General features: G+C 43.8%; 9 protein-coding genes across 11 annotated transcripts; 6 read left to right on the top strand and 3 right to left on the bottom strand.

The window, feature by feature from the left end:
- Positions 1-53: 53 nt before the first annotated feature.
- RB195_022950 (uncharacterized protein) lies at positions 54-722 on the top strand (the record flags this gene model as incomplete). Its single annotated transcript, XM_064210217.1, has 1 exon — positions 54-722. The coding sequence occupies one exon, from the start codon at positions 54-56 to the stop codon at positions 720-722; it is 669 nt and encodes a 222-aa protein (XP_064066098.1).
- Positions 723-1,414: 692 nt separating this feature from the next.
- RB195_022949 (uncharacterized protein) lies at positions 1,415-2,002 on the top strand (the record flags this gene model as incomplete). The annotated part of the gene is made up of 1 exon (XM_064210216.1): positions 1,415-2,002. One exon carries the CDS (start codon positions 1,415-1,417, stop codon positions 2,000-2,002), a length of 588 nt encoding a protein of 195 aa, XP_064066097.1.
- A 4,630-nt stretch (positions 2,003-6,632) lies between these two features.
- RB195_022948 (uncharacterized protein) lies at positions 6,633-8,308 on the top strand (the record flags this gene model as incomplete). 2 transcript variants are annotated; one of them, XM_064210214.1, is made up of 2 exons in its annotated part: positions 6,633-6,750; positions 7,797-8,308. In XM_064210214.1, 2 exons carry the CDS (start codon positions 6,633-6,635, stop codon positions 8,306-8,308), a joined length of 630 nt encoding a protein of 209 aa, XP_064066094.1. The 2 variants fall into 2 exon arrangements, with proteins under 2 accessions (XP_064066094.1, XP_064066096.1); XM_064210215.1 differs by lacking the exon at positions 6,633-6,750 and having other exon boundaries at positions 7,495-7,800.
- RB195_022947 (uncharacterized protein) lies at positions 7,838-8,308 on the top strand (the record flags this gene model as incomplete). Its single annotated transcript, XM_064210213.1, has 1 exon — positions 7,838-8,308. One exon carries the CDS (start codon positions 7,838-7,840, stop codon positions 8,306-8,308), a length of 471 nt encoding a protein of 156 aa, XP_064066095.1.
- An 89-nt stretch (positions 8,309-8,397) lies between these two features.
- On the top strand, positions 8,398-9,258 carry RB195_022946 (uncharacterized protein; the record flags this gene model as incomplete). Its single annotated transcript, XM_064210212.1, has 1 exon — positions 8,398-9,258. The coding sequence occupies one exon, from the start codon at positions 8,398-8,400 to the stop codon at positions 9,256-9,258; it is 861 nt and encodes a 286-aa protein (XP_064066093.1).
- A 237-nt stretch (positions 9,259-9,495) lies between these two features.
- On the top strand, positions 9,496-9,813 carry RB195_022945 (uncharacterized protein; the record flags this gene model as incomplete). Its single annotated transcript, XM_064210211.1, has 1 exon — positions 9,496-9,813. One exon carries the CDS (start codon positions 9,496-9,498, stop codon positions 9,811-9,813), a length of 318 nt encoding a protein of 105 aa, XP_064066092.1.
- Positions 9,814-12,971: 3,158 nt separating this feature from the next.
- RB195_022944 (uncharacterized protein) lies at positions 12,972-13,532 on the bottom strand (the record flags this gene model as incomplete). Its single annotated transcript, XM_064210210.1, has 1 exon — positions 12,972-13,532. The coding sequence occupies one exon, from the start codon at positions 13,530-13,532 to the stop codon at positions 12,972-12,974; it is 561 nt and encodes a 186-aa protein (XP_064066091.1).
- Positions 13,533-13,588: 56 nt separating this feature from the next.
- RB195_022943 (uncharacterized protein) lies at positions 13,589-19,230 on the bottom strand (the record flags this gene model as incomplete). 2 transcript variants are annotated; one of them, XM_064210209.1, is made up of 5 exons in its annotated part: positions 13,589-13,838; positions 15,191-15,965; positions 16,220-16,292; positions 16,407-17,147; positions 18,805-19,230. In XM_064210209.1, the coding sequence occupies 5 exons, from the start codon at positions 19,228-19,230 to the stop codon at positions 13,589-13,591; spliced, it is 2,265 nt and encodes a 754-aa protein (XP_064066089.1). The 2 variants fall into 2 exon arrangements, with proteins under 2 accessions (XP_064066089.1, XP_064066090.1); XM_064210208.1 differs by lacking the exons at positions 16,220-16,292; positions 16,407-17,147 and adding an exon at positions 14,688-15,016 and having other exon boundaries at positions 15,283-15,965; positions 19,053-19,230.
- Positions 19,231-20,021: 791 nt separating this feature from the next.
- Positions 20,022-20,837, bottom strand: RB195_022942 (uncharacterized protein; the record flags this gene model as incomplete). Its single annotated transcript, XM_064210207.1, has 1 exon — positions 20,022-20,837. One exon carries the CDS (start codon positions 20,835-20,837, stop codon positions 20,022-20,024), a length of 816 nt encoding a protein of 271 aa, XP_064066088.1.
- Positions 20,838-22,737: the final 1,900 nt, after the last annotated feature.

Raw genomic sequence — 22,737 nt, 5'->3', positions numbered from 1 at the left:
GCGAGGCCATACGTGGGAACTCGCAATTCCACAAGCCCACCTCTCCACGTTGGATGTGGGGGTCACCCTGTGGAGGGTACCGTAATGAAATAAACAACACCGTCATCACCAAAAGGTTCTGCCTGACGGATGTCGCTGTGCCAAAGTTCTATACGTGGTCGGACCATCGCCTCCTCCGAGGAAAATTTTCCTTCACAAGGAGAGCAGAGAAAGCCGCCAAGTTCAGAGAGAGAAATCCCAGGACTGCCATCAACTGGGATCTCTTCGCTACGCTAGCCGGCTTTTGGGAAGATTCCGCAATGGACAACATCGACGAGGAATATGACCGGCTTGTTGAACACCTTCACGACTGCGCGAAGAAGGCTGAGAGTTTTAAAACCACCAAGAGGCGCCTGTCTCTTGAAACTCTTGAGCTGATACGCCAGCGTGGAGCAGCACGAACCGCAGGGAACCAAGAACTCACGTCCGAGCTCGCAAGACTTTGCAGAGAGGCGATAAAAGAAGAGCTCAAGGAGAGAAGAGCAGAAGTGCTGGCTGAAGCTGCAGAGGCAGGGAAAAGCATCCGCTATGCCCGTCGAGACTTTGCCAGTAGGAGAGGACGACTGCTCTCTGGAACCCGAAGGGAACAAGAATTGCATCGAGAAGGGGAATGGAGAAAATCATCTACAACTTCTACTGTGATCTCTTCGACAGCCATGTCCACTTGCCTCCTCTCCATCTGAGAGAAGACGGACATGTTATTCCAGAGGTTCTCCCATCCGATGTACGACAAGCTGTCGTGCTATCATCAACAGCCGTGTTCACTTGACTTCTTACCAAAGGGGCATCTGTCTGGTGTACGACATGATATCATGTCGGTAACAACTCGTTACTATCTTGACAGGATAGATCTGAACATCTAGAAGATCTCCCGCTTGTCTTTATTAAAACTCTGACGAGGCTGTTTACCTGTTACATTTTGGAATGCAAAGTTCGTAATCAGTAGAAGACCAGCAAGACTGTGCTATTGTATGATAACGATCATACTCATGACATCGGCAACTGTCGCCCAACCTGCTTACTCTCCGTCATCTACAAGCTCTTTACAAGAATGATACTTAATAGGATTGAAAACGTCTTGGATGAAGGACAGCCATGCAAGCAAGCAGGGTTTCGAAAAGGACTCGGTACGATTGACCACATTCGATTCAGTTGAGACGGAAGCGGTCGTGGAAGCCTTTTACGACCAAGGCGTCTCTACTCTGTACATAAATTTACTTCGATAGTTGTACAGTAACTTCACGACCGGAATTTCGCCATTCAATAAGAATATCATCATTGACGTGAAGAGGGGGTCCGACAGGGTGATACAATCTCACCCAAAATATTCACAGCCACCCTCGAGAACGCAATGCGAAAGTAGGAATGGGACGACATGGGAGTGAATGTTGATGGTCGGCGGCTACACCATTTGCGCTTTGCTGATGACATCGTACTTATAACACCTAGCATCACCCAAGCGGAACGAATGCTGACCGAATTCGACGAAACATGTGGATGCATCGGTCTTCAGCTGAATGTACAAAAGACGATGTTCACGCGGAATGGATGGATCTCGGATGCCTCATTCACGCTCAACGGAACGAACATATCCGAATGCACCAGCTACGTTTATCTGGGTCCGGAATTGAATATGATGAACGACCTGATCCCCGAGCTGGGCAGGAGGGGAAGAGCGGCTTGGGGAGCGTACAAGAGCATCGAGGATGTAGTGAAGAAGACCAGGAACACCCGGCTCCGTGCTCATCTCTTCAACACCACCGTATCTGCTTTGACCTATGCTTCGGAAACCTGGGCATTTCGCAAGCAGGAAGAAAACGCGGTGAGCGTCATTGAACGCGCAATTGAGAGAGTGATGCTAGGAGTATCCCGTTTCACGCAAGTGAGGGACGGGCTTCGAAGTTCTCTCCTACGTCAGCGATCGAAGATTAGAGACGCCGCCGCGTTTGCCGAGGAAAGTTAAATAAGGTAGGCCGGACACGTGATGCGCTTTAATGACAACCGTTGGACCAGAGCCGTAAGCGACTCGGTTTCCCGCGATATTAAGCGCACTACAGGAAGACCGCCGACCCGATGGTCAGATTTCTTCACGAAGTCCTTCAAAAAAATTATGATGCTCTCCGTGTCCCACGCAAAAAAAGGGAGAGATGGAAAAGAGTTCCACTGGGCGACTGTGGCACGCGATCGGGACAAATGGAAGAATTGCTGGCGCCCGCTTGACCAGTTCGAAGATCAATGGGAGTCAAGGTAATCAAGGAATATAACACGTTTTTAGTTTATTATTGATATTGATTAATATTGCTAATATTCCAAAGATTCCACCATCACCGACAGCGTAAAGGCAAGAAACAATTTAAGAAAATGAATTTTGTCACGAAGTAGAGGCACGAAATGGCTGTGACTGGAGTGGTTCACCTTGTTGCCAGCGTATAACAAACTAAAAAATAAGAAAAGAAAAAGAAAAATCTACCCGAGCAGAAGTGATTGCAGACTTGAAGAAGCAGTAAACACAGGTGTTCAACTGCAAAGCACTTTCAGCGAAACGCACCTTACAAAAACAGTAGAAAACATGGAACTACATCGCAGGCTGGGTGAAGAGGGTATTGCTGCCCAAGTCAAAAAAAGCAGTTTGGAAGTGAAATGAGTTGAATCATGAGCCTCTGAAAAGTAGTTCTAAAGCGCTGCACAGATGACCTTTAAAAATAACAAGAACAATCTTGAAAGGATTCGAGTATTGAACAAAAACCAACCAAGTCATTGGGGAAGCATTGCCTTTCTGCGATTATCTTATATTTCCATATTAATGTAACGCTTTTCCTTTTTATTTTGTGGATTTTCAATTTTTTTCGTATAATAGTTTACAAATGGGGCGTGCTGAAATGAAATACTCCTAATTTCACTCTTTCAACTGAGTTCAATGACGCTGACCGCATCTTCCTTCTGCTTGCGAAGTGCTAGGTTCAGGAAGTACCGCTCGTTTTCTCCTGCCAACTTGCCTCCCAATTTGTTCTCCTTGTTTATTTCCCGACCTAGATACTCGTAGTTGGATTAATCAATTTCTCAGAAGCATCGTATTTCGCATATGCAAGTGAACACTAACGCATCCACATGTTTCGTCAAACTCGGGTACCATTCGTTCTGCTTGGCTGATGCTAGATGTTATCACATCAATATTATCAGCAAAGCACAGATGGTGGAGCTCACGACCAACTTTCATTAACATGTCGTTCCACTCTAGCATTTGCACTACGTTCTTGAGGGTTTCATTAATTCTTTGGGTGAGATTGTACCACCCTATAGAATCCCTTCCTTCATGTCAATGATGATGCTCTTGTAGAATGGCGAAGTCACTGTCGGTCGCGAAGCTAAGTACAACTCTCGTACCTTTATGTACTGATTACAGACACCTTAATTGTCTAAATTTTCCGTGACCGTTTCCAAGTTCCAACTAAGTTCCAAAAATGGTCCACAATGGTATCAATATCAATATATCAGTCCATAATTGTAAAGAATGGTCAATAGGAAAATTAGGCGACGCCATGTTGATCTCTCTTTTACAACAAACTGTTTTGCTGGTCTTCTGCTGTTTAGGAACCTTGCATTCCGACCCGTTACGAGTAAACAACCTCACCAGAATTTTGGAAATTACTGGTGAAAAGTTCTTTAAATGTTCTGATCTTATCCTCGTACAATTTCCGATTTCCCACCGTCAAAAACATGTCGTACTTCGGACGGGAGAAACTCTGGAATAACAAGTCCATCTTCTTTTTGATGATGAGGAGCCGGGTAAGTATGACTGCCGAAAAGATTAGAGTAAAAGTCGTGAATGATTTTCTTTATTCCATTGGTGAGCTTTCGGCGGGCCTAGCCTGTACTCTTTCTCCTCCACTGCAACTTCTACCATTAGTGCTATTCGCTCTTTTTGTAGTCGTCTTTTATCTCTAAACACTGCAAAGCCTCGCGAGGGTGGACGTATATTCGGGGTCGCTTGCAGCTCACGCGACTCCACTCCGAGCATCACTTCGGGAGTTACTGAAAACATGAGAGTGGACTCTTTTCGGTTTCAAAACTCTTGGCTTTCCTAGTACACTCGCGAAGATCTTCTATCATATTCCCCATCGATGCGGTTCTCAACGGTAACTTTCCAAAAACTAGATGACGAAGGGAAGAGGTCCTGAATAAACCCTTTAGCGCTAATGATATATATATATATATAATGATATATAATAACGGGCTTATTCTGTCACGTGTGTCTGTGTGTGTCAGTTACGAAATTCAAAGAGGGGGACGGGTCCACCGGCGTCGAGTTGGTGCCTCGACGCTAGAAAGCTATAAAACGGGGTGCGACAGGTCCACCGGCGTCAGATACCTATAGAAGTGGAGGGTGACGGGTCCACCGAGGCCTAATACCCAGAGAAGGGGGTGCAACGGACCCACCGGCGTCGGATTGATGCCCCGGTGCCAGACAGCTATAATAAAGGGTGCAACGGGTCCCGCGGCGTCAGATTTGTGCGCCGGCCCCAGATACCTATAGAAGGGGGTACGAGGGGTTCACCGGTGTCGGACTGCTGTGCCGGCGCCAGAAAGCTATAAAATGATGTAAGACGGATCCACCGGCGTCGAAATGGTGCGTGATAACTTCGTGTGCAAGACGCAAAAGATAGATGGTCGCAGCCGTTTCATATCCGTGGCGACTAGGCACTTTGCTTTTCACCTTTACGACTCCTCCGCGTGTCTATTTCCTTCTTCGTTCGCCTCAACTTGGTAGCCGTTCTCAGAAAGTGGAAACACGCATGCAAACGGCTGCTTAAATAGTAGCAAGATGTTTATGTGATCTGACGTGGAACGTTATCTTTATCAGTATAAGTATCATATCATATATATCAGTAGAAAGGATGATGTCTTTCACGTCATTTTATGTTAAAACATCATTCTATGATAACTATTGGGGGAAATCAGGAGGAATACCTATACTTCGAGTAATGCTTTCAAATAGTATCTACGTTAATCTGGCATCGAAGGAGTGTTTGTCGCTGATGGTTGAATATTCTCCAAATGTAGAATTGACGCGTTTAGAAGAAAAGCTCCGTAATCTTTCGCCTTAATTTATAATATGAAGAAGAAAAGGAAAGCGTTGTTTGAAAAATCTAATTTTACAGAAAACACTACTACTATTAACTTTCATTGATCAGTGATGGGGGGCGAAGCTAAAACCACCGAAAGTCTGAAGTCCGGCTTTAGCCGAACATTCAGACTGGTATATACATATACCAGTCTGAACGTCCGGCTAAAGCCGGACTTCAGACTTTCTGTGGTGTTCGCTCCATTCGCTATCACTGATTAAAGGATAAAAAGGGTAAAGTTTTTGGCGTTAATCAATCTGGTTGGGATGCGCCAGCACGTCCACTTCAATTCAGAATTGTTTGAGGTTTACGAACGTGTAACTGGCCTATACACTGGCTCGTGGTGGCTAGCCGATGTGTCTTCCCAGACAAGTCTGGTACCAATTTATCGACCCCGGGGGATGAAAGGCTTGGTGAACACTAGAGCGATTCGAACCTCCGGTCGATCGTGCAGGCAGCGGAACCTCTAACCACCACACTACACCCGCCCTATGACAAATGTTGATTATTCAAAATTACACAAGAATGGGGCCGCGCATGCGAGAGTGATGATAACTTGCTCGCGGTTGCGCAGCTTGTACTAATTGCAAGAAGACGTTTTAGCGTACGCTCCAGACACATACGAGCTATCTAACTTGCACAGTTATATAGTGAAAGAGACTCAAATACTGCAGAATAGTGGTGTCGTCCTGTATACTGTTAAAACCCAACTCAAGTCAAATACATGCAATCTTTGGGTAACAACACTCCATTCCGTTACGCTAAACTGCCGGACTTTGTCGACTTAAAGTTACTCGGGTCGCATGTTTTTGATAGACAGTTCACGCGAGACTAATTCTCGCGAGCTAAGGATTGTTACGATTCTGCACAAGGTATAGATCGGGAAGGTTGGGCAGAGCTACACTCAAGGATGATGCGCCTCGGCGAAGATGCGGGTAACTGTGTGAGGCGATAACACCAGTCCACCGATTAGGTCATCTAAGACAGGTACACAAAAATTGAATTCCTACAAACTAAGATCTAAGAGGCACAGTAAAGCAAAGCAAGAGCAAAGTAAATAAAACTGACGGAAAAGAACGTTCTTGAGGCTCCGTAGGTCTATTTGTACACTATTAGAAGTGTATCACTGTATATTGGTGTATCATTCCGTGTGGGATGCGCCAATGCGTTCCACTAATCGTTGAGGTTTTTGAAACGCGTGGGCCTGTCCTATGAAGTAGGGCGGTTTCGAACTATCGACCGTGTGGCCACAGCAGACCTTTTAGCGACTCCGCTACAAACCCCTGATTTGTTCACTATTATATGAAGAAAATTGAAAAAAAGTAAAAAGAAGAGTTACACTAGTATGGAAATACAGGATAATAATAATTACATATAAAAGTTAATTCCAGCGTGGAATAATGGGTAGTCTCATGACTTGTTTAAATGACTACATTGCATGTGGTGTATTTCATTGCAGTTCAGGTGTTTATGACGAAAAAACGTACGCGAGATAACAAGTCTATGATGAGCGAATTCAAAGGAGGAGACCTCAATAAGTACACTGCAAAGACCTATGCTATTCAGAATGGCAATGAGGTTTTCGGAGGTAAGTTGATAACTTGTTCTCGCATATAATGTTATTATTGAATGAGTTGGTTGAAGGCAGCGTCTCACGAAGTTGACAATATTGGGATCTATAAGGGATGATATAGAGTTCGAATTGTAAATTACGGAAATAAACGTGGACACGCTCAGTCCCTCTAATGGTCCTGAAAAACGACATGGGAAACGGCGTTTGTTCCCACTTTTGGTACGTGAATGAACACTTTTGGTAAGCATGAGCGAGCGGTCGAAAATCAATTAGCCCTCCTCAGTGGCTTGTCCAAGTAAAACCAGTGTAAACGAAGGCAGAGCGAAAGGTAGCACATTCTAACGTAACTCGTAGGAACGGAGGCAGTTCCTAATCCGTTTTTCGGGGCGATTAGGGCGAACTAAACGGGGCGGATTTGAACCTCCGATCGATCACACAGCGGAACCTCTTGGCGGTTGCGCTTGACCGCCCCCTGCATCTATCATCACTGAGACAAAATTCTTGAGAAAGATGCCTGCCATGTTTGAAACAAAAAGATATTTATATAAGAAAATTGGAAGCAGAGAACGTGAAGCCAACTGTTGGCGTACAGAAAGATTGATGAATCTTCACGTATACTTTTTCAAGAGAACCTTGGGCATTGTTGAGACAGACGTGTTGGTCACGTATTAATGACCGTCTATGCAACTGTAGTAAGCTTCAGGTCTTTTCAACCCGACTACTCATGAGGTGTCTTTTTTCAAGCAATAGTGAGATTTGATGAATGTATCAAAAAAACCCATCGGTATCATCAACTGCTATTCACCAACCTCAGCAGCTGATGATTCCGAATTGGACGCGTTTTACGAGGAGCTGGAGGAAGTAGTCCACAACGAGAAGTCCTTTTACAAATTCGTTGTCGGAGACTTCAACGCAAAACTAGGAAAGGCCACAGAAGAGGAATACAGGATTGGAAGATTTGGACTAGGGGACCGGAATGAAAATGGCAATCGTCTCGCCGGGCTGTTGAAGAAAAGAAGTCGTCTACGACGATTGCGTACTCGAGGAATCCTTGTCTCAAGGTGACTGGCACATCGAGGAGGACCCAAACGTGGACTACGAGATGCTGCTCAGAGGATTACGAGCCTGTGCTGAACGTGCCTCGAAGTCGCTCACGACAAACTTGGATCGAATGTCGAAGACCACCAATGACTTGTTGGAAAGAAGAAGGGCTTTGAGGCTTGATCCGAATGCATCGCACATTGAGCGGTTAGTAGCAAACACTAGTTGCAGAAGAGCGTTGCAAGAGAATCTTTCGAAATACACGCAGAAGAAAATACTGGAAGGAGCACAAAGAAGAACGAGTCTAAAGAAGTGCTGCAGGGATCTCCGCGAATATAATATTCCGCTAGCAACCTTGCTGAGCGAAGACGGGACTCGCACGTCTTCTCGTCGCGAAATGGAAATCATTACGGAGAGGTTCTACTGGAACCTTTTCCGTTCATCAACTCCTGTGTCAAGCCCGATCATCTCCACTGAAAAAGCTCCACCACGGATTTCCCTTCGGAAGTACGAGTCGCTATCAAGAGCATGAAACCTGGCACAGCTCCCGGACCTGATTTTATATCAGCAGGCTTTCTTCGGGCTGGTGGCCATCCGCTTCATATAATCTTAGCAGCGCACATGACATCCTACCTTCAGAAAGAAAGGATCCGAGACCAGTGGAAGACTTCGCGAACCGTTCTTATCCATAAGAAAGGTGACCGAGAGGACCTTCGGAACTACCGTCCGATATGCTTGCTAAGCGTGTTATACAAAGTATTCACCAAGATCATCCTCACACGCATATCTAGGACGCTGGATGAAGCCCAGCCTCAAGAACAAGCTGGATTCCGCCAAGGGTTCAGCTGCTTGGACCACATCCAGACCGTGTCGAGGGTCATAGAGGTTTGCCGGGAATACCGCCTGCCCCTTGTTCTAACCTTCGTCGACTATGAGAAAGCCTTTGACAGCGTAGAAACGAATGCAATACTGTCAGCGCTGGTCGATCAAGGTGTGGACGCGTCGTATGTGAGGACATTAGCCAATTGCTACGAACGATGCACGACTAGGATACAGCTTTTCCACCGCCCTCTCACCATACCCATTGGAAAGGGGGTACGACAAGGCGATACTATATCGCCGAAGCTGTTCACGGCTGCATTGCAATGGATAATGAAATCACTATCCTGGGAAGAAAGGAGCATACGTGTTGATGGAAGATTTCTTTCGAACCTTCGTTTCGCGGACGACATCGTTCTCTTTTCGAGCAGTACCAATGAAGCAGAAACGATGCTCAACGAATTGAACGAAGCAGGGAAGAGAATAGGACTACGAATAAACAGGAAGACACAGTTCATGAAGAACGCGCACTGCGAGGACGGAGGAGTACAACTTGAAGGCTCCCAAATCGTGGAAACTCCGTCATACGTATACCTCGGACGTTCTATGAACATGGAAAACGACTTGAAGGAAGAACTGAATAGAAGAATGAGAGCAGCATGAGCAGCATTCGCAGCCGTCAGGGAAGCTACGGACCAACTGACGGACCATGATCTTCGTGCCCATCTGTTCGACTCGACAGTCCTTCCAGCGCTCTGTTACGCAGCGGAGACGTGGGCAGACACCGCTGCCACGTCTAGGAAGCTACTTGCTACCCACAGAGCCCTTGAAATATGTCCTCTGAAGTTCGACCGGCGCACACAATACCTAGCCGGTATTCGCAGCTCCGACATAAAAGGAATGTCCCGACTTCGCGACCCAGCGGAATATGTATCGAAAGCAAAACATAGATGGGCCGGTCACATCATGAGAAGAATCGACGATAGATGGACTAAAAGAACGCTAGAGTGGATCCCAAGGGACGCTAAACGCCCCCGAGGGAGACCGCCAACGAGATGGAGTGACGTGTTCGCTGCACGGATGGACCAGCTGAGAGCTCAGCTGGATACGGCTCAAGGACCTCGTCAACGTCACTCACGAAGCTTGAGAACATCTTGGATGACAATGGCGAGGGAACGAAACGAGTGGAAGAGATGCCTGGGCCCGCACGTCGAGTGAAGACGGGCCATCCAAGTATCTAAGTAAGTAGGACCAATTAGTTCGTCGATACCCAAGTTATGTTACACTTCCTAATCAGAATGGAGTTTATTTGGTGTTTTGGAGAGGTATTGCTAGGCGAGAATGACTGAGAACATTTTTTTCTAGGTTTTCAAGGTCAACAAATATTGAGTATTCTGAATTTTAATAACGAACCCGAAAAAATGTTTTCCTAAGGAGCGGCCGTCCCATCGTTCCAGACATTCTTCCATCCCTGAAGGTTTTTCTGATTAGAGTTCGCCGCTCTTGGACTTCTTTGGAGGCATGAATGTGAACCAGTTCTAGCAAATTTACAGCCGGTCGCGGGGGACATTAATGGCAAATGGTGGATTGATGCCCCGACGGGCGTGAAGATGTGAACAGTGCGCCGATACCATACAATAAGCCTAAGAATACTGAACAGGATTTTAAAGTCATCACCCCACGAATATGACGTGGTGTGGATTCCCAATGGACAAACCCTATACGGCGTCGTAGATTGCAGGGTCTGGGGTGGTTCCGCTCATCTCTCCCTAATTGTAGTAAAAAAAAAGATGGAAAAAAGCATGAAAGACTCCGTTTTTCATGACGATTTCAGTTGCAGCGCTCCACTCTTATACACGCATCCAGCTGCGCAGCGGTTGAAACTAAGTGACTTCTCCTCGACTGCCTATTCGTGTGAAGCCTCTGAATAGGTTGCTGAGGGAATCAGAACATATACGTGGAAGAGTATTCTAACGTTCCTCGTAGGAACTGAAGCGGTTTGTACGCCGTTTTAAAGACGACTAAGGAGAGGTGAGCGGAGCCAACGCATATCTACGACTCCATCTTTAGCTATTGGATTCCCCTACCACGTCAGATTCGTGGTATCCTGCCTTTAAGGATCGTCACACTAACGGCTGCATCCGAAGTGTTGCATCTTGATGCACTACTCCATTTATCTACGCGTTTCTACTAATTTCCTCTTCCACCTTTTCGGAAATGTGGAATAATTATGTGCACATCTCCTCAAATGGTTGCTAGCATTGCTGATTTGTATCACTCTACGTCTAAATCGTTTGGGAAAGTAGAAAAGTTCCGTTCAGGCGCATCTGCTTCCTGCTCATTGAAAACATTTTTCTTCAATCAACACGAATATCTTTCTTTGCATCTGGAACCTTTTTGCCCCACCGAATACGAGAGAAAACATCGAAAATGGTTTCTGTCAATTTGTCGCTCCATTATTCTGAACTGAAACTGGTTTCAGTCAATACTGATAAGAACGACGAAAACTATATTAAGAAACAAAAAAGTTTCGACTTTGCACTTTAACGCTTTGACACTTTTGGTAATGAAAATAAGAAAGAAAGCAGTACTAGAGAAAGCAAACAAAGCCTGGTTAGTACACTTCCATAACCAGAATTGGTAACTCAAGATAACTCAGCATTCTATCACCTGGATGGAAAACTACGTGAACAGGCAGTGAATGAATCGCATACATCTTGAACATCTTAGTTGAACCTGAAGGATGTTGTGCGGTAAATTCACAAAATCACGTCAGAGTAGCGTTTCAAATTTGTTTTGATTTTTCCTCAGTAATTTAATTAATCGAGAGTGTAACGGCGATAAGGTGAAAGTGATAACGGCGTCATTGAGAAATTCTAAACTTGTTGCTTACTACTCTTCATCTTCTTATTTGGTTACTTCCAGTTAGGCATTCAGAAATGTTTAGTATTCAGTCGACATTATAAGTGCTAATCTCTCTCTCCAACTTCTTAAGTACCAATCTGTATCCCCTAAGTTTATAATTATGTTGGACAATCAGATTTTTATGAAAGGATGTAGATTCAGACAGCTGAGCACAATTACGATGTAGTACCTATGAGATGACGGTGGTTCAGTTCTTCGTAATATGCCACGTGTTTTAGCCTCAAACTTGGGTAATTAAACTTTATCGGTCTTATTGATGTTGACGTACGACATAATGTACAGCGAACTATCAAACAAGGCACGTTACATAAAGCACGTTAAGTAACAAACGAGCAATGCGCGAACAGAAGTGCACAATGCATAAAGAACAGGAAAAAGGAGGTAAAATTATGCGCACACATAAATGGGAAGGAGGCAAGAAATTAGGAGATGGTTGGTTCTATGCTGGACTATGCTCTGAGCAATAAACACTCTTGAACTGTTTATATACGGTCCAAGTTCTTTGTCTGCTGTCGGCACAGTGTTGCTCTCGCAATCTGATTGTGCTCGAGTAGTTTTTGCCCGCCAGATGCGCCAGCTGCGCGAGAGTACAACTCCCATTGATTTCCTGTTATTCAAATGCTCTTTGCTTGAGCATTTCCACCGAGAGTAAACATATTTTCTTTACTTCTTCATTTTTATGATCTATGGTCACGTTTGTGACACTCCCCCCCCCCAGGGTTGTGAATTCGGGAGCCCTGGTTGATCCTTTTGGTGGTTCTTGAGCGTCTGCAGCTCTTCCCTCTCCCTTTCCAGTTCCTTACGACGCCTATTTATCGTCTCTGGCAAGGAACACAAGGCCTTGTTATGGTGCGTACTGCCGCAATACATGCATGCCATGCCCTTGCTCCAGGAATGTTCTGTGTCATGACGGCCGTCGAGACATAAGACACAGCGTGCTCTTCTCGATCTCGTTTTGTCCACAGTTGCATACTCTGGACAACTGCCTGAGTAATGCTCTCCCTTGGCGAAACAGAATGAGCATGTTAGGAAGCGCTCTTCCGATCGCATGTAGTTAAGCCGTCGAATCTTCCTTTCTGGTACGTCCCTATTGTATATGAGGAACTCCTCGATCCTGTTTCTTCTTTCATCTAATTGTTCTCTCCGCTCCTTCTCTGCATGCTCCCTTTTTTGTCGAATGCTTTCATTGGTATAGGTTGAAGCTTTTTCGCTTGCATCCTTCTGCTCTCTACATTCGTATTCGTCATATAGATCCAAGAGGTCTTCTTCGACTTCCTCCTCTCCGACATTCCTTTGTTTTACAGGATCTTGATTTTCCTAATTAGGGTTCTCTGTCCAGTCTTTGGATTTTGTCCTTTCTGGTGCCACTTCCTTCGGCTTAGTTTGGTCTTGACCTGCTATCGGTGCGTTACAGGTAGGAGCCGCCAGCAATTTTTCAAGCGAACTCTTGATCAATCGATGTTTCCCTTCATGTTGTGAATGTCGTCATTTTGGCCACGAATCTGTTCCTTTATTTCCTTATAACATTGCCCGAATTCGCGGTGTAGATCTTCCCTCATGCAATTGATGTTCTCGCTCTGATTAGTAATTCGTTTATTGATTTCGGCGAAACATTGCTTGAAATCACGGCGGAGTTCTTCCTTGATGCAATGAATGCTCTCGCTCAGGTTACGGGTATGTCCCTTGATCTCCGTGTAATATTGTTTGAATTCACGGTGGAAATGCTCGATTCCGTCTTTAGCCTGGACGAAGGCGTTGACGTGGTTTTCTCTTTGCTCTTGAAGCTCAGCTTCGCTGATTTCGGTCTCCACCTGTCTCCGAAATTCCTTGATGAATTCGATTTCTCTGCGAATGAAGTCGGCGGTAAAGCTATGTTCCAATGTGACTCCGTCTTCCGTATCATTGAAAAAGTCATAACTCGAGTTTACCAATTTATTGTCAGCCATCACAAGAAGTCCGTAAAGATCGTACGTTAGGGACAAACCTTGTACAGCGGCGCTGATACTTTCCATCGTAATACTGGCCGCTTGGTGAACTTGCTCTAAGCGAGATTTGTAGAACGTTGCCTCTACCCTCGCGAAGTGTTGAGGTCTTTTGCCCCGGGTTTAGTGAACATATCAGACAGATTATTAGAGCGAGTTAGCATTACATTAACTTTTAGAAAAGTACGGATTTTCTTCTGAATTTCTTCTTCAGCTGGAAACGTTGAGGGCAGTTTGATACATGAGCGTTTGTAGCGGATTTCCTCAATCAGTTTTCGTTCCTCAGTCTTTCTTTTCTTCGTGAACATGTCGTCGGTGCTATTTGATGCCATTTTACTAAAACGATAAGATATTGTTTGATAATGCTTTGTAATTGGTATTTTATATGCTGAAGGACGTTAAGAAAAGCTTTTCGTTGCTCTTATCCTTCTTTCCTTTGCGAAATGGATTTATAAGTTGCGTGAGGAATACTGAGAATATGCATTGGAGTATGTTCCATCCACATTTAATGATTTTGAAGATGGTTTTGATGCATAATATCGTCGCTTTTGTACATATCCTTGGAAGGTATAGATAGCTCATAAGAAAAGCTCCTGCAACTGCAATCATGGCAATGAGTAGATACTTGTACCATTGCAAATAAATGTCCAAGATGTGATTGAGATCAGGCCAATGGAACTCAGAGGTTCTGTTGTGGTCTGATTGGATATAATACATGAAACTTCCTTGGAAATTATATGGGCACTTCAAGATTCCTGTCAACTCGAAGGTCGATGTTTTTGTTCCGCATCTCAGGGAGCATTGAATTTGGATTCGAGCGGACTGGAATAGGAATCCAATTTTAGATGAAGTGCCCGAAGGAGAACAGGGAATTGTAAAGCTGTCCTCCCCACATTCAACTTCAGCGGATATGTTGTTGAATGTAGATTTGCATGTTGCGGTAGCAGTTGCTCCTTTACTGATAACATCGGTTGAGGTGGGTGTTGTCAATGGTACATAAGTCGGTTTTGATTTCTGTGATGGAATTGTCGATAGTTTCTTCCAAGTTCAAGATGATCTCGGCGGATATATCCTCATCTGCTCTTGCGATGACTCCATGTAGTGGATGTGGCGTAAATCGTATTTGTTGATGTGTAATTGGGAGTACTTTGGTGGTGTCCGACCCTGTCTTCGTTACATACGCACCTTACTTGAGACTCAGCAGCTACGCAATCACAATCATTCCTTAAATGACATTGTAATGTACTTGCATGCTCGCGTGTAGGACAGCTAAGTAGTGGATATGTCTTTTTATCCCATATCGCTGTTTGGTTTGTTGAGGCAACGAAAACTTGTTTCAAGGCCGGTAATGGTGGAGTTGCGAGTATGCTTAATGTTACATCCATGCTTTGGATTTGATTAGGAATGTTCGGGTGGAGTCCGAGTACGTATGTGCGAAGTGTAGAGCCTTTGCTGATCTCAAGACGGAATTTCACTTCTTCTTGACCGCTGACAGCAACACCATACGAAGAGTGCTATTAAGTCAAGTATTTTGCCTATTCCCGCAATGATGATGCGGAATGGTCGGCCAACTGTCACTGGTATATAACAAAGGGTGTAGCAGATGGCAATGAGAAGGTATAGTATTATACGTAATGCTGCTTGCCGCAAGGGGCCAACATTCGGGGTTTAAAATATTGGCGGCGCACATAGTACAGTCTATTGCTGAGCAGAAAGGTAGTGCTGAACAAGCCGTTTCGACGGTACTGTAACTATCTCCTATGCGTATTTTCCAGTTTACTTCAAAATCGTGAAGTACATCTTCTGGTGGTAAGCGTAAGAGTTTATGTAGTGGAGGTGACTTCTCCTTTACGCAATAATTGTTAACACATAATTCATATTCTTCTGCCTGTAGGGCATGAAGGTATAACCCTTGTTCTTTGCATTCTATGGCATAGTTTGGGTGTGGATAATTCTGAGTCGTTGTTGGCTTCTTGATTGGCAGGTGTTTTCCCTTGACAAACGAGGTGACAACCAAGGTGAGGGCCATCTTTAGGTATAGTGTTGTAGGCCACGTTGTCGGTGTTTTTGTGGTAAACCCGTAGATATTACCGTCGTGCTGACGTTGTTCTTCTGTATAGCGAGGTTTCGTCTTTCTTGGGCGTAGATTACATCGACTATTAGAAGGTGGAGATTGTAATTGTTGAGCTTCTGAAATTGCGCTCTCTTGGGACTCTCTTTCATTTCCTTGAATTTCTAGAGGAATGAGCTGGTTGATAGGGCGCCGAAGTGTCTTTTTGTTACACTGCACTTCTGCTTCTCTCACTGTTCCGTCGACGCTTGGTACTAGTTTGGAGATGCGCGCTAATTTCCAGTGATTCCTTTTTTGTAGAGCGTCCGTTAAAAGAACTATTTCACCTTCCCGGACTTCATTAGCGTTTCCTCGTTTACCGTCAATAGTTCGGCGATGTTGCTCTCGAAGAGCTGTAAATAATGATTTTTCCACTTTTTCCAGAAACGTTCTGTGTGAACGTAGGAAGATTGCAATGCTTTTTCAGTTTGTAGTCTGGTTTCGAATTGTAATGCTTCCGAGGGAGGTAGGAAGATGGGATCTGCCCTTTCTTCTTCTAAAAAATTAAATGGAAGAGTCACTTCCATTTCGCGTTGCACGAAATCTATTGGACGAAGAGGTAGTAGAGCATCGTTGATGTCGTCTTCTTGGTAGGTGAGAGACCTACAGTTAAGACATCCTTCGATTTCTACGAGAAACTTGTGTAGCTGATCTATTGTTAAAATGCGTCTTCCGATTGCCTTGAATAGGGCTTGTTTGACTGACTTTATGAGACGTTCATAGAAGCCGCTTTTCCAAGGTGAATGAGAAGTGTTATTCTTCCATTAGATCATCTGATTGCTCATATTACGAACTATTTCTTCATTGGTTGAAATATCGGTTAGAGAATCGTTCAAGATTTGACTTCCCAATATAAAGGTTGGTGCATTTTCACAGGTAACTAGGTGTGGTTTTCCTCTACGAGCTACGAATCGACGAAATGCATTGAGAAACTTCTCAGTGGTCCCGTCGGATACGATCTCCAAATGGATGAGGCGAGTTACACAACATGTTTCCTTATGACCATCATGGACGGTTATAGGGCCGAAGTGGTCGAGTCCTATATTTTCAAACGGGCGTCTTTTTGTTACTCTCCTTGATGAAAGATCGGCCATTTCTAGGTATCTACATAGCAGATTATTCATTTTTTGACAGAGTACACAAGACCGCATGCATTTCTTCACTTGTTCTCGGAGCCGTGGAATCCAGTACTGTTGTCGAACTTCTACTATTGTTCGTCCTGTACTGTTGTGATACGGTCCATGCGTTTCAAGAATAATAAGACGACACAGCTCCGTATTCGGAACGATAAGAATGGGATTTTTTGCCATAATGTTTAAACTGGATTTATTAAGACGTCCGTATGCTCTAAACACGTGGTTTTCCTCCTCTTTCAGGTTCAGGTTTTTTGACAACAGCTTCTTGTACTGAGAATTGAGGTGTACCTTCTGGTGATTTCTGACGAGTATGCTATGTGCTTCGAGTATGTAAGTAGCCGTGAGCTCTTGATCCTCTGCTTGTCGAACTAGAAAGGGTAAAGAATCTCGGAGCCTTTCCTGCAACGGGCCTTTTAGACGAGTTGTAATGCTTCTCAGAAAATTTATCACATAGGCTAAGATTCTCAGTGACTTGAGTTTTAGTATTATACCTTGTCAGATCAAGAATTTCTTCGACTTTGTCAGTCGTTGCATGTGTTTTTATAACTTTCGCTTCTGCATTCAGTAGAATATCGTCATTTTGTAATTCCGGATCTTTAACAAGGGAAAAGATGGTGGATGTAAATCCGTCATTGTGAATTTTCCCAAGAGGATAACCATCCCACCACACATGAGACACAAATTCATGATTGGAAGCTCCTCGTGCTCCAATGTCTGCAGGATTCTATTTCGTGTCGATGTAGCCAAATTTCACTCCGACTTCCATACGCTCTAGTGACTAAACAATGTCGCGTATCTCGCGTATGCAATTTTTAGGGTCCTGTTTTAGGATGATCCAGAGAACCTTTCAGCCAATTTAAGACGATTTCGAGTCGGTTAGAAAAATGACGTTGTTTATGCTTGTTGAAGATTTTAAGCTTAGGAAGGTATTGAGGGTAAGTCAGGCTCCAATGGTTATGGCATTTATTTCCAGTTTCGGTACGGTGGTACGTCGTTTACTATCCGTAACCTTGGACTTAGCCATAAGAAAACTGGATTCCCTTTGGCTAGTGAGATAGGTACATGCTGTCATAGCAATTCCACTAGCGTCGGAATAGGTTACCAGCGTATACGGTGCGGAGTTGTCGAGTGTGACTTTCCGTGGCACCTTTTTAGGAAGTTATGGTTGTGGTATTTTCGTTATAATGAGGTTCCAGTGACGTCTATGTTCTTCATTAAGTGGTTCGTCCCAATCATCTCCTTCCACAAAAGTTGTTGAAAACGTTTTGCTTTGACCAGAAGTGGTATGAACCATCCTAGTGGGTCATAGATGGAAGAAATTTGTTGAGCAACGGTTCTTTTGCTAACAAATTCTGTCGTAGGCAGATTAGTCGATAATAAGAAGTTGTCGGCTATAGAATCCCAATAGATTCCAAGTACCTTAGAGCACAGATTTGAAGAGCGATCCTTTGTGGACATTGCATCCATAATGTCAGTGTGATTCGTGACAAATGCTCTTAGGCTCATCTTGAGCTCGTTAAAGATTGATTTTAGCTCTTTATATTCTTGTATGCCCTCAAGAATTGTTTCTGCTTCGACAAATAAATTATCGACATACAGATTAGACGAAATTTCTCGAGCTAATCCGTCATTTTTGACGTAGTTGCTCAAGTGGAAGAGGATTGTTGCGCTGAGAAGAAATGGTGAGGCATTGATCCAAAAGATGACTCTGGTAAATCTGTATATCACCAGGTTATCATCTGTCAATGGTTTGGTAATATCCCTGATCCATAAGCATCGTGCAAAATCTCTGTCGTCTTCGTGAAGATGTACTTGAAGAAATGCCTTTTCTACGTCTGATAGAAGAACGTATTTTGCAGTGTGGAAGCGTAGAAGAATTCCGTACAGCTTAGGCAATATGGTTGGTCCTCGATGGAGAATATCATTAAGTGAAGGACAGTTTTTATAATGCGCGGATGCATCAAACACTATTCTTAATTTCGTAGTGTCTTTTTTGGGGGGGGGGGGGGGGGGTGAACACGGGTTGATATGGAAAATAATGCTTCATCTTCCCAACTGTGTCCTTGTTCTCGTCCACTTCTTCGAGGATATTTTCAGCAGCTTGATCTTGAAAGATGCTATGATATTGCTGAAGAATATGTGGCTCTTGTTGATATTTGCGAAGCACGCTTCGCAGTCGGTGGAGCGCTAATATTTTATTGTCTGGAAGATATTCATGATCTTCCTTAAAGGGAAGTCGAACAACATAACCAACATTCCGCCTGGCAATAGAGTTGTTGAAGTTTTCCAGTACTTTTCCAGTACTTGTATTAGCTTTTTCTTCCTTCTCGAGACCGCAGAACTCTTTTTCTACATCATGAGACTGAATGTTCCATTGACATTCCCATGGATCTTCATAGTCATGAGATTCCATGTAATGTACTGTGGAGTGAAGTTGATTTCCATGCTGCATTTTATCACTCATGCGTTGTCCAGAAATCATATAGCCTAGACGTACTGGTACGAGGACGAGTCCGGACGGCAGAGTGAAATGTGCTGCTTGAAAATTGATAAAGTTCCAGAGTTGATCGCAGTCAATCAATATTTCTTGAGATCTAGTGTTTGCCTCATATGGACTGCTGAGTTTTATTTGTTGTTGATGAATGAATTGTAGGTCTTCTCTTCCTAACTTTCCTTGAGGGAAGCCTTTCGTAAGGTTGTCGTGAGTGTATACGCGAATATTTGTATTGCTTTCCTTCAGAGTCCCATACACTCAGACATGTTTTGGTGCACTGAATTTCCTTGGTGGTTTGTGCTCCAAAGGTTTGTAATTTCATAGTAACAGAGCCTTGACTAGGTAATTCAAGTTCCTTGGCAAATTTAGTATCAATGAAGCTTCGATCTGCCCCCGTATCTAAGAGTATTCGAAGCGTGATGAGTTCTTGTGTCCTTGGATGCAGTGCCTTCAAGGTTCCTGTCAAAAGGAATATCTCCCCTTGTGGAGTTTTGTTGGAGGTATCTTCTACTCTCATCACTGTGAGATTGCGTATTGAGCCCTCTGTAACGTGTGTGTCTTGCTCCTCGCACCTTGTGAAGTTCTGCCGCGCATGTGACGGCTTCTTCCTTTCTTCCTTTTTTGCATTTGAAACAGGACCTTGTTGAGGCGGCTTGAGTAGTGCAGTCTTGAAGTATGTAGACGTATGATGCTTTTTCCGCAATTTACACAGCCCTTGCTTTTGCATTCGGCATAAATATGACACTTTGATCCGCACCCATTGCAACGGTTTGTCTTCTTTAAGTGTTCCAGTCGTGCTTTAGGTGCCACGATTCTCGTGCATCTTGTGGACCAATGTTCTTTGCTATCGCAACAGAAACAAAAGGGAGACCGCTCTTTGATTTGGAACTCCGGTTCAAATTCAACTCAATTTCTTTAATGTCCAGGTCTCTCCTTGGAAGAGAGACCTTTTCCTTAAGCGTGCTGCGTTGAATCCTTTCTGTAAATTTAGAAAGAAGTTTTGATAGCGGCCATGGACTATCGAGAGGTTCGCCTTTGCTTTCGAGTTGTGTGGTAATTGCCGACAGTTGATTATACAGTTTTCGCTGGTCCCTTAATTGTGGGCTCCTAGCACTCCACTGCTCCAGCTGTCGATGTAGTCCAGTCATTATATTCTGGACGTTGCTGTATCTCTCTTTCAAATGCTGTACTGCTAGTAGATAGTTTTCAGAAGTGATTTGAAAACGAGTTTCTGATTCTCGGGCTTCTCCTTTTAATGCTCTCAAAAGATAGTTGAATTTTTGCAAGTTTGAAAGCGGTAGAGAATGCACCGCAGCGTTAAATAGCTCCCAGAAGCTATCCCATTGCCAACTTTTGCCATAGAACTCCGGTATTGGTATCCGCGGTAGTTCTATCGTGGCTGCAGGAACTTCTGGTGAAGGATGAGATCCAATATGTGTTGGAGATGTAGGGCTATGAGGCGCTTGGCTAGCTCTGGCCATTTCCAACTCAAGAAGCAGGTCAGTAGTACTGGCGATAAGTTCCTCTGCGTTATTAATGTATTCGGACACTTTATCCTCTTCTTCCTTAGTGAGGGGTTCCGATACTTTGTCCATTGTGTCCGTGAATGCGTATAAGGATCCTTCAAATGTTGTTTAAAGGGTTTTGATCTCCACTATAGCATTCTGGACTTGCTTTAGTGCTGCGTTGCATGCTTCCCTATCCTGAAGCTTGACGTCGCATCCCAATTCTGCATGCTTTGCCAAAAGTTGTGTTAGGGAATTGGAATGCCTAGTCAGAACTCTCTTTCTTGTTTTGAGAGATGTCGCCATTTTATCTTGGCTTGGTCAGGTTGGAATATAATTTGTGAACTGATGATGTTCAACAATTATATTTAAGTGGTTTCGAGGATAAGAGAATGCTTTGTATGCAAGAGGAATATTTCCCCAAGTTCGAACTGAGGTGATAATGAGAAATGCAAACGCAAAGGTAATAATAAGCACGCAATAATATTGTGATGCTCACCTTCTTGATGGGTCGTGGTAGCATGTCTATTTACTTTGTTGGCTCGGTTGCTCGTAGTTGCCGATGCACCAAATGAGATGACGGTGGTTCAGTTCTTCGTAATATGCTAATTAGCCTCAAACTTGGGTAATTAAACTTTATTGGTCTTATTGATGTTGACGTACGACATAATGTACAGCGAATTATATAATGTACAGCGAACTATCAAACAAGGCACGTTACATAAAGCACGTTAAGTAACAAACGAGCAATGCGCGAACAGAAGTGCACAATGCATAAAGAACAGGAAAAAGGAGGTAAAAATATGCACACACAAATGGGAAGGAGGCAAGAAATTAGGAGATGGTTGGGGCTATGCTCGACTATGCTCTGAGCAATAAACACTCTTGGACTGGTTATACACGGTCCAAGTTCTTTGTCTGCTGTCGGCACAGTGTTGCTCTCGCAATCTGATTGTGCTCGAGTTTTTGCCCACCAGATGCGCCAGCTGCGCGAGAGTACAACTCCCATTGATTGCCTGTTATTCAAATGCTCTTTGTTTGAGCATACCCACCATGAGTAAACATATTTTCTTTACTTCTTCATTTTTATGATCTATGGTCACGTTTGTGACAACCCATAAACATTTCGTTAACACTTTTACCTTTTCTGAATAACAATCATACAAAACCAAGTCGAGTTATGAGAAAAAGTGGTAGGCAAGAGTTCTTGAGTGATTCGCGTTCTGTGTTTTATTTGCCCGGTTGTGGGGTATGCGGGATCGCACAAACAGTCGACATTTCAATTTTTGCAGGACGGAAATGAATAACAGAGAAAAACATTTTGTCGGCACGTCCTCTGAAATTGCGTGTTTTGCATTATTTAACGCATTTAGGTGTGATTTAGAGGTGCGTTTAGCCATTAACATAGACCCTGATTTGAAATGGACTAGTCGCATTTTGCTAGGTTGTTGAGTTGTTGGATTTTGTTAGAAGTCATACAGATTTTGACGAGCAGCAGAAAATCCAAATTTTCGCACTTTTCTCGTTGCTGGATTATTGTAGCGCAGTTGAATAATCCGGTGCCACATTTTCGTAGAGCATCAAGGGAAACCTTTGACTGCAAATTTTGATCTCCGTAGGTGTTTTGTTTAATTTCAAGGGCTAGTCGAGAAAAATTCAAAAAATTGGCGGAAGATTTAGAATTTTTTTAAACTAAATTCGAATAGAAAATTAGTTCACGTTGCGCCATACGTTAACGACTGTTGAACGCATCACTGAGGCTATCAGAAATGCACAGAAATCCCCTAATTGATAGGTGTCTTTATCGAAGCCGCATAACAGCCCATAATATACTTACTACAATTACCCATTACACTGTAAATGTGACAATGACCAATTCCAAAAGGAAAGGACAGTATTTGGTGGGTGCCTTGGCCGCTCATATCTATAATTATCCCTCTTTCATGGCATAACACCAAAACCCTGTTCACTGTTTAATCATCAAGAAGTT

Source organism: Necator americanus, chromosome X (assembly GCF_031761385.1).
Source record: "Necator americanus strain Aroian chromosome X, whole genome shotgun sequence".
Taxonomy (NCBI): Eukaryota; Metazoa; Nematoda; class Chromadorea; order Rhabditida; family Ancylostomatidae; genus Necator; species Necator americanus.
The sequence above is the reverse complement of the archived record's forward strand: the minus strand, read 5'-3'. Positions and strand labels throughout refer to the sequence as shown.